The sequence below is a fragment of the Rhea pennata genome, chromosome 12, assembly GCF_028389875.1.
Source record: "Rhea pennata isolate bPtePen1 chromosome 12, bPtePen1.pri, whole genome shotgun sequence".
Classification (NCBI taxonomy): Eukaryota; Metazoa; Chordata; class Aves; order Rheiformes; family Rheidae; genus Rhea; species Rhea pennata.
This window is the reverse complement of record NC_084674.1, coordinates 13,925,680-13,935,579: the sequence shown is the minus strand read 5'-3', so window position 1 is coordinate 13,935,579 and position 9,900 is coordinate 13,925,680. Positions and strand designations below refer to the sequence as shown.

Genomic DNA, 9,900 nt, shown 5'->3' with positions numbered 1-9,900 from the left:
GCGGCCGCCGCCAATGGGGAGCGGCGGGCGGCGGGCGGGCAGCGATATCCGCGGCGCGGCGGCGGCGGCCGTGGCAGTGCGGCGGCGGGCGGCGCGCAGGGCGGAGCGGCGGCGGCGGCAGCAGCGGTAAGGGCGGCGCGGGGCGGGAGGGGGCGCCCGGCCCGTCGCTGCTGCTGCCGCCGCCGCCGCCGCCGCGGTGTAACGCCGTTGTGTCTCTCCGCAGGCGCGGGACCGGCGGTGCTGGGCGCTCCTGGGCGGCGGCGGCGAGGGCCCGCTGCCCGCCGGCCATGTCGGGCCGCGGGAAGTCCGGCGGCAAGGCGCGGGCCAAGGCCAAGTCGCGCTCGTCGCGGGCCGGGCTGCAGTTCCCGGTGGGCCGGGTGCACCGGCTGCTGCGCAAGGGCAACTACGCGGAGCGGGTGGGCGCCGGGGCGCCGGTGTACCTGGCGGCGGTGCTGGAGTACCTCTCAGCCGAGATCCTGGAGCTGGCGGGCAACGCTGCCCGCGACAACAAGAAGACGCGCATCATCCCGCGGCACCTGCAGCTCGCCATCCGCAACGACGAGGAGCTCAACAAGCTGCTGGGCGGCGTGACCATCGCCCAGGGCGGCGTGCTGCCCAACATCCAGGCCGTGCTGCTGCCCAAGAAGACGCAGAGCTCCAAGAAGTGAGCGCGGTCCCCCCCGGCCCGTGCCCGGGGCCGGGGGCCCCCTCCCGGGCCGCAGGCCAGCCCCAGCTGCACCCTGCCAGGCCGCCGTGGGGAGCCTGGGGGAGTGCGGCCAAGCCGCGGCCCTGCTGGTGTCCCCCACCCTCCCCGGGGTCCTCTCTCCCCCCCGAAGAGGCGGCCTGGCTGCCAGCAGCATCCCTACAGCCGGGGGCTGGCAGGGGGCCGCTGGCAGCAGCAGCCACTCGTGCTGGCTGCCGTGGGGCTGGATGTGGGCACCCCCGACTGCCTCCCCCTCTTAGCTGCGGGGGTCCCTGGAGCCGCCCTGGCATAGGGGTCGGACTCGCTGCCACCACGCACCCCTGGCGATGCCGTCCCGGCTGTGCCACCGTGGGCAGAACGGGGGGCGGAATGATGCGGAAAGGAGAAGTTTCTCAGTCGATGAGAAGTGACTGTTGGTCTTGGTTTTGTTCCTGGTAAAGCTAGTGCATCACCTACTGTAAGGGAGCTCTAATCTCTTCATTTTGACATCTCTTTTATTTTGGGGGTACCTCCCTGCACAGTCACCTTCTGGCCCCCCTCCTGCTTGGGGGGCACCAGTGGACCCTCTGGCCCCATAGCTGTGGGCCCTGCTGATGGGGTAGGCGGCGGGTGCAGCGACGGATCCTCTCGGAGAGCGTCGCAAGGTCAGGCGCCCGCTGCCGCTGGGAGCAGGAGCTGCCATCTTCTGCTGTGGCTCCGCTCTTCCTCCCGTCACGGAGCAGCTCTTGGTTGCAGAACCTTTTAATATTGTGGAGAGCTGTGTTGTACCCTAGTTGCACTTCTGCAAATGACATGCAGTGTCTCTTGTTTTCATTTTTTTTCCTTGTTGTTGTTCAACACTATTCCTGGTTCTGAAAAAATAAAGTGCTGATGACATCTGTTAACTGTAACCCTTTATGGATTAGTATTTCTTTTTAAAATGCCCCTGAGTTTGTAGTTAAACAGTATTTAGCTAGTACAGTATTTATTAAATGGCTACCGGGTAATGAGCATGGGAGCCGGCTGTCCCTGTGACACCTGGCATAACTGATGCGGAGACCAGCTTTCCTCGCTGCCCAGCGCAGCCTGCTTCTGTGGAGGCTGATAGTCGTGTGCATGCAGCAGTGTCTAGGCAATCGGGCAGTAGTAGACCTTCATAATGTTGTTTCTTTAACAAGTAAAATGAGCAACTATTTATGTGCTGTAAGTAGCATGTGTTCAGCCTATTGAATCAGCTGTTAATCTGTGGATGAAGTAACTTGCTCTGGCTCTGACTTTATTATTACCTAGAGTAGATGAGTCTGGATGCTTGTCAACCAGTTTTATGAAGGGTTTTTCCACCTCTGTTGTAGAATGTGGAAGCAGTGTGTTCGTTAGTGTAGCGCTAATGGGGAAGTAGAAGTGTCTGTCGGTTGCTCCGTGGTACCTGCTAGTGGGGCTGACCTTGGTGGGGGCATCCGGCCGCGGTCCCGCTGGGGCGGCACGGGAACCTGCTGGGATCGCTCTTCTTCTGTAAGCTCGATGTTACCACGTGTGGGGTATGCGGGGTGGGACAAGGTGTTCTCGTTACGTGCAAACCACTGTCTAGAGTGGTGGTTCTGACGTGTCTGTATCTGAGTGTCTTGTTCTCTTTCCTCTTTCTTTATTTTTTTTTTGTTTGTTTGTTTTCTCCAGGACCAGCATTCTGTACAACTTGAAAGAGAGTGCTTTGTATTTATTAGAAAATGCAGAACTTGTGATACTGGAAAGAACAGTGCAAACCCAATATCTGATTAAACTGGTTCAGTATTGAATGCTGTCGACTTGCTGTGTCTTGTCACCTCACCAAACCTACTTAATCTGGCAGTGGTGTGTGGGAGCAGGCTCTCTGGCAGCTTAATATCTGGGCTTGCCACTCTCCAAGCGGGACTGGTAAAACATGAAATCTGGCCTTGCAATGCTGTTGATCACACTTGCCCTTCACTTGCACAAATAGCGTTTTCCACCTGTGGGAGTGGACACAACCCTTCTGCCGCTCTTCTCCCTGCTATGGGAAGACAGTACTGCTTGGTCGCTCTGATGCCAGCGTGAGGAAGCCTGAGCTGCCCTGGGGCTGAGAGCAGCAGAGGAGGAGAGAGGCTGGACCCCAGGACCTTCCCTGAGTGCTGGTGCTGGCTGTCACCCTGGACCGGCTGCCTGAGGATCTGGTGGGTGGCCCTGCAGGCAAGTGGATAGCGGGCTGCGGGGCTGGGCATGGGCTTGCAGAGGCCCGATGGTAAAAGCTCCTTGTGATGGGGAAAGAGGAGGCCAGGAGAAGCCTGACTGTCTATTGCGTTGCCCTCTCCCTTTCCTGGACGTCTCACAGTTCACGGTCCTGGTGATTGCTCTGCAAGCTAGAGACTTATTCAACTTGCTCCCTGCTTAGGTTCGGAGTGGAAGGGTTTCAGGAGGCTTAGCTGATTTCTGGCAGTTGTTGGGGCTGGGTACGGGCAAGGTTTCTTTTGTGCTGGGCTCTTGGAGGTTTAGGCTGGGGCTAGAGAGGGTGGGCTGGGCTCTGCAGGGAAATATGCTTTCTTCTGCCCAGCTGAACTTGCAGTCGGAGCAAAAGGGCACAAACAAGTGTTGTGCAGTTGAGGAAGGGCAGACAGCGAAACAGGGATGTGTCTGGATCTGCTGCAGGGTCCAAGTGTGCTGCATTGCAGACCCTGGGTCTGAATAGCTCTGTAGCCATCCTGGTGTCTCATGACTTTGCTCTGGCTTTGGTCAGGGATGCAGGCTGATGCCTGCAGCTATAATTAGGAGTTTGTGGCTTGTTTACTGGATGCTGGTGGTGTGCACTGTATCTGTAGTAGCTAGCTCCAGCTAGGGTGAATGCTGGGTTGCAAACTTCTGTCTGCCATATGAATGACTAAATCAGCAGCTAGCTGGGAAAGCTTGACTATTGCAAAGCAGACAGAAGGAAATCCTGTTTGTCCGGACAAGGACTGCTAAAGTTCTTAGCCCTCAGTGTCTTGTGAACTCTGAGCATTGCAATGACCAGAAGAGTGGAAGTATCTGGATTGCTGGGACTGAAGATCAAGACTCTGTGGTCTTGATCTTCAGCTAAAAGAGAAGAGGAGGAAGGAGGAGGAACCTCACACACACACACACACACACACGCGCGCGCACACACACACACACACACAGACAGACAGAATGGACTTTATCCCATTTAAGCCTGTAGGTCCAGAGAAAAACCTGTGGCTTCTTGGAGCAGCACTGCTGGTCCTGGCTCTTCTGAAAGCTTTGCAACACCAGTGTAGCTGAAACCAGATAGTGTGAAGGGCTCAGCTGGGCAGGCCCTTCATGGAGGTCATCTGTGTTGGAGAGGTGTCAGCCTCCTGCCTCCCCTGAGCAAGGAGTGGTCCCCAGATCTATGTACCTCCTCTTGGGCAGTTCTCTGTATGACAGCTGAAACAACAGGATACTGTGCAGACCCAGGAATGAGGCTGTCTGCCTTAGGAAGCTGCTGTTGTCTCTGCGTGCAGTAAAATCTCTGCTGTCTATGTGCTGCAGCTCTAGGACTTGCTCAGTTTCTTTGGATGATGAGACTGGAGTCACCTGCCCTTGGATGTCCTCTGGGCCCATGCAGCTTGGTTTCCCTCAAGAGCACAGCTCTTGCAGCTAGCGCTTCCCATGGGAGTCCTGCTCCAGGATGGTCCAGCCTTGCAGCTCCCAGCTGTCTCATCGCTTCTGGGCGATGAGCTGTCAGCCCCTCCAAAGGAGAGATGTGAGGTCTCCAGCCGGATTCTGGGCAGCAGGCGCTTTCTGGTATGCAATGCTGCATGCTGCTGTCACTCACCTGCCTTTCCTCTGACACTGCAGGCTCTGGCAGCAGGACACTTGCTCCCTCTAGGCTGTACCCTCGCTGCCTAATAGCTGCTTTCAGGTATGCTACCAATATTTTATCTTCTTGGTAATACTTCTTAGCACTTTGCCTTACATGTTAGTGCTGAGGGTGTAGCCTTGCTGAGCCATCTGACCACCTCCTTGTAGCAATAAGAGGAGAGGGGAGTCTTCCCCAGTTGCAGAAATGCATGCATGCGGGAGCTGCACAAGTCTGATACTGACTTGAGACCAGCCAGCTCTTGCAGTGATAGCATCCCTTCTATCCGTCAAAACCTGCAGTGTCATCTAATGACTAAGGAGACAACTGCAGGTTGGTGTGTGAATGCAGCAGCTCTCGGGTACCAGAGATCACTAGCAGATGATGATTGGTGCAGTCTGCATGGGCAGAGGGACTGTGGCTGGCCTAACCCTGCAGCTGTGTCCTAAGTAGAGACCTGCAGACTCCCAGAAGCAGAGTGTTGCACATCTGGATTCTCCTCTTGCTGAATTTAGCTGAAGGATGTTTCCTGAGAGAATAAAATTTCTCTCTTCTCTTGTACCTTGTACCAAAGAAGCATAAGCAGCTGGGGCTTGCTTTACAGGCAACTCGGCCCTGCTGGAAGAGGGGCTCCTCATTTCCAGCGGCACTGAGGGCAGGTAGAGGGTGTCGGAGAGGTGGTGGTGTGGCTGGCTGGCTGTCCCTGCTAGAGGTGAGCTTGGAGACCTCTTGAGTGAGATGCCTGAATTGCCTTTGGTTCACTGTGAAGTGCAGTTTCTCTCTCCGGTCTCTGGGTGGCACAAGCAGGGGGAGGCCTGTCTTGTCTCTTCTCATGAGCTTTATTCAGGTGCAGCAGATAGGGTGGTATAGGTGGGGACAGCCCAAGTGACTGAGGTGTGAGCCCTGATCTCTAGACAAAGAATAACTGTCCACTGAGAAGCCAAGGCTCTCTATGGGAGTTGTGCTGGATTAAACCCCTCAGAGCATAATGGTGCAGCTTCTTCCTCCTCTACTCCCCTCCCCCCCCCCCAGGTACCTTCTGCTTGCTCGAACTTGTGTCATGTCTTGTGACTGTGTGAGAGCTGAAGATGTGTGTGTGTGTGTGTGGACGGGGGGAATGTCAGATTTCTTCTAATGCTTCAACAAGTGGCTAGGTTCAGTTCTAATGTGGGAAATGCCGAGAGTGTGGCTTTCAGGAGTCATCCTCAGTGCAACCCTGCAGGAAGCCTACAGGCACTAGACCAGAACAGGCTCCATCAAGGGCCCATGAGCAGACCTGCTGGCCTCTTGCTGCCCTTCCAGCGTGGGTTGAGTGGCCATGGGAGTGTGGAGTGGTGCCTCCTGGTACGGTGTGAGCTCATGTCCTGGGTGCCAGCCTGATACACTGCAGTGAGGGAGTGAATAGCCTGGCCATTGCTGCCTGTGGTCTTCTGGACATGAGGAAGAAAGCTGCTTCTGAGCTGCTCCTGGTGCAGAAGTGCTGCCATCCTGTCCCTGTCGCATGGATGCCTGTCCAGCTTTGTGTAAGGCTGATCTGTGCTGGGCTCCCTGGGCACTACACCTCAAATGCACTGTTTTTTTTCCAGCAGATGCTTGTAGGTGAGCTGGCTCCAAGGGCTTGATGCTCTTGGCCAATGCTTTCTTCTCCCCCTGGGGCTTTGGGGAGGGGAGAGGCAGAGGCAGTTGAGGTGCCCTGTGAATGACTCTGCTACTGCTGCTTTGAGTACTGTGAGTGACAGCGTGGCTGCCCTGAGGCAAGCAGTTCCCTTGACTTAGCCAAACCAGATCCTTGTGGTACACCATAGCTTTACCACCTCCTTGGAGCATCTTTCCTGGGCTAACTTCCTTGCTGCAGTAAATGGACACAAGCCCTGGTCGTCTTTCCCTTTGATCTTCTGCAACTTCTTCATGGTGTGGCTGTGCCCTGGTAGTAGCTGCTGCTTTGGTAAAAGCGGGGGTTTCTTCTGCAGGGCCTTCTACCTGGGGAGGGAAGGCTGCATATGGGGCTGCGTGGAGCAGCCAGTTCATCCCTCGCCCTGTGCTCTTGAGGTTGAGGCAGAACAAAATGGCCTAGATCCCTGACAGCATTTTATGCAATCTCACTGGTGTGAGCTATAAATAGGCACTGTAGATGGGAAGACGAGGGGTGGCTCTGCCAGGGTTTTGTGATATGCCTCTGCTCTGAACGGATTCGTGGTGCCCTTGTTGCTGGAGTGACTCACTGCCTGCAGGGGCGCTCAGTGCCCGTGGGGGAGCCTTAAATGCACAGTGTTGGGGGGAGGGGGTGGCCAAACTCCAGGTCAAAATAGCATGGGAGATGTCCCCCTCTAATGTGTGATTGCTGTGCAAGGGCAGCTCCTGATGGGTGTGGGAACTGGACTGTGGGTTTGCTTCAGCACACTTGGCAGGAGAGCAGCTCTGCCTTCTACATCTCAGCCCAGCATCCCTTCCCTGCTCGGCAAGCTTTGCTAGCTGCAACTGCACAGGCACTGCCCGCCTTCCTACCCCCCCACCCCCTGCCTTCCTCCATGCTGCTTGCACTGTGGTAGGTGACTCGTCTTTCTGAGCTCAAGACATTCTGCCATTTCTGTGTATTTTGTACAATTTCTCTGCAACAGTATAAAGCAGGCTGGGGCTGCTTTCTGCTGCTCCTGCTTGCAGGGCTGCAGTGCCCCTACCCCCCTCAGACCTGACGTGGTGGGCGAGGAGCAGCAGGGCCCCTCTCGAGGGGCTGCCCATGCAGTGCTGCTGCAGCTGGAGACCCTCCCAAGCCACCCCCACCCCCAAGCCTGGGCTTCCACAGCAGCACTGCCCACTCACCGTCCCCCAAGGGCTGGACAGACCCTCCCCCCCACACCCCATCCACCCACCTCACCTGCCAGAGAGCAGCACACCACAGCTCAAAAGTTTTCAAACAATTTATTTGAAACAACCGAAAGAAAAAAGACAAAACCCTCAAAAAAATCCCATAAACGACAAAAAAAAAGAAAAAAAAAATAAAGGCCATTGAAGATGCGACCTGAATACGCGGTTGCAGGGGCTGCGGGGCGCCGCGGGCGCGCCCGGGCCGGCGGAGGCCGCGCGGGCGCCAGGGGGCAGCAGGCGCCGCCCGCCGGCGCCGGCCCCCGCTCAGCGGCCCGGACGCCGCCGCAGCCAATTGGCGCCCAACGGGCCGTTGCCATGGCGGCGGGGGCCGGGAGCCAATAGGGGGCGCCGTCGCCGTTCGAAAATCCTCAGCGCAGGCAGCAGTAACAATGGGGGGGGGGGGGGGGGGGGAAGGGGCCCGATCCGCGCGCGGGCGGCGCGAGCGCGGCCCACGTGGCGCGCGCCCGGCCGGGGGCGCGTGGGCGCTCACAAAATGGCTGCCATGGAGACAAGGCGGGAAAAAAAAAACCCTGTAAAATATCGGGGCGCCGGGGAGGGGGAGCAGTTAGAACCGTCTACGAAGGGGGGGGAGGGCACGGCCGAAAACAAAAGGGAGCGGCGCGGGGGCGCGGGGGGGAGGAGGAGCGCGCGGAGGGGGAAGGTAAGGCGGCGGGGAGGGGAGGAGGGGGAGGCTGGGGCAGCCGCAGCCCCGCTCACTGCGCACGGCGGCGGCTGCGGAGCCGAGTCAGCAACACAAAGACAAAGCGGGTCCCCGGGGTCTGTCCTCAGAGCAGTCTGTGCCGTGGGGCTCACAGTCCTGGGCGGCGGGCAGCGAGGCCGGGGGCCCCCGCTCCCCCGCCGCGGCGGCGGGGCTCCCTGCGCCCCGCTCTCATGCCTTCCTGCTCTTGAGTGCCTTGGGCTTTGCGGACTTCTTGACCTTCTTGCCCCCCGGGGACGCGGCTGCCTTCTTGGTGGCCTTCTTGGCTTTGCCCTTGTCCTTCTTGGCCGCCGCGCTGCTGGCGCCTTTCTTGTGGGATTTCTTCTCGGGCTTCTTGCTCTTGGACGCGGGCTTCTTCTCCGCCCGCCGAGACGTGGAGGCCGTCGCCTTCTTGTGGGACTTGTGGGAGCTGCTGCCCGCGCCCCCGTCGCCGCCGCCTTCCAGCTTCTTCCTGTTGAGCTTGAAGGAGCCGTTGGCGCCGGTGCCCTTGACCTGGAGCAGCGTGTCGTTCTGCACCAGCGCCTTGATTGAGTATTTCAGGTAGGTCCTGCCGTTCTGCTGGTCGAACCAGGCCACCTTCTTGGCCTCGTTGTAGATCTTGGCCAGCGAGGAGCCATTGCGTTCGCCCAGCTTGCGGATAGTCTCCACCACCAGCTGGCTGTATTTACCCGGCTGGTTCTTCTTTTTGTTGTTCTTTTTCTTCTTCGAAGGCGACAGAGAAGAGCCGCCGCCGCCTTTCGCCTTCTTAGAGGCCGCTTTCTTCTCCGGGGCGAGCGGCACCTCCTCCGCCTCGGTGAGCGGCAGATCGGCTTCTTCCAGCTCCACCGACATGGTGCCGCGCGGACGAGAGCCGCAGCAGCAAAGAGAAGGCGGCAGCGGCGACGGCTGGGGCTCCGCGGGGCTGGGGCGAGCGGGCGGCGGAGGGCGGGGGCTGCCCCGGCGTGGCGGAGGCCCGGCGCGGCGCTACTGGCTGGCTCGGCTCCGCTCGGCTCCGCGCCGCCGCCGCGCTCTGGCGGGGCGGGCGCCGCCGCCGCCCTTTATATGAGCGCGGGGCGGACCGCGTTGAGAACAACAACAGCCTGGTCCGCCGCCAGCTCCAACTTGTGCTTCTTGGGGCCCCTTCGCGGGGCTCCCGCGGCGCCGCCGGGGCCCCCCGCGCCGCGCCGCCCGCGCAGCGCCCCGCGCCCCGCCGCCCCCCAGCCCGCCGCCGCGCCGCCGCCCCGCGCCGCCCGCCGCCCGCCGCCCCCCGCCGCGATTTCGGGGGCGCGCCCGGCGCGGCGGCCGCGGCGAGGAGGGGGGCGCCCGGCGCGGCGGCGGCTGGGGCCCCGCGGCGGCCTCCCCGCGCCGCGCCGCCCCCGCCGCCCGCTGCCCAAGAGGGGCCGCCACGGCCGAGAGGCGGCGGCGGGCGGCGGGGGACGGCGGCGGCGGCGCTGGCCCCGGGTTCACCGGCGGGAACTAACACAGGCTACGCCCTCCCGCGGCCGCCGGCAGCAGCGCGGAGCCGCCGCGCCGCGGCCGGGGGTCCCCGCCCCGGCGCCGGGGGCCGCCCCCCAGCCGCCCCCCACCCCGCCGCCGGCGGGACGGGACCCCCGGCGGGACGGGGCCCTGCCCATGCCGGTGCCCCCCCCCCTCCCCGCACACCCGGGCATCGCCCCGAAGCGGACGGGGCGGGCAGCGCGCTGCCGGCGGCGCGGGCGGGCTGGGGGCGCCGCGGGGCGGGGGGCGCCGCTGCTGCCCCCGCGGCCTCCCGGGGCCCCGGCGGCGGGGGGCGGGCAGGCCGCGGCGGGCCCA

At 60.9% G+C, this 9,900-nt stretch overlaps 2 protein-coding genes across 2 annotated transcripts; one reads left to right on the top strand and one right to left on the bottom strand.

Moving 5' to 3' along the window:
• The first annotated feature begins 194 nt into the window (after positions 1-194).
• On the top strand, positions 195-2,475 carry LOC134145741 (histone H2A type 2-B). The gene has a single exon (XM_062585592.1). The coding sequence runs from the start codon at positions 288-290 to the stop codon at positions 666-668; it is 381 nt and encodes a 126-aa protein (XP_062441576.1). The 5' UTR covers positions 195-287; the 3' UTR covers positions 669-2,475.
• A 4,951-nt stretch (positions 2,476-7,426) lies between these two features.
• On the bottom strand, positions 7,427-9,104 carry LOC134145699 (histone H1.10). The gene has a single exon (XM_062585482.1). The coding sequence runs from the start codon at positions 8,938-8,940 to the stop codon at positions 8,281-8,283; it is 660 nt and encodes a 219-aa protein (XP_062441466.1). The 5' UTR covers positions 8,941-9,104; the 3' UTR covers positions 7,427-8,280.
• Between the last annotated feature and the right edge of the window lie 796 nt (positions 9,105-9,900).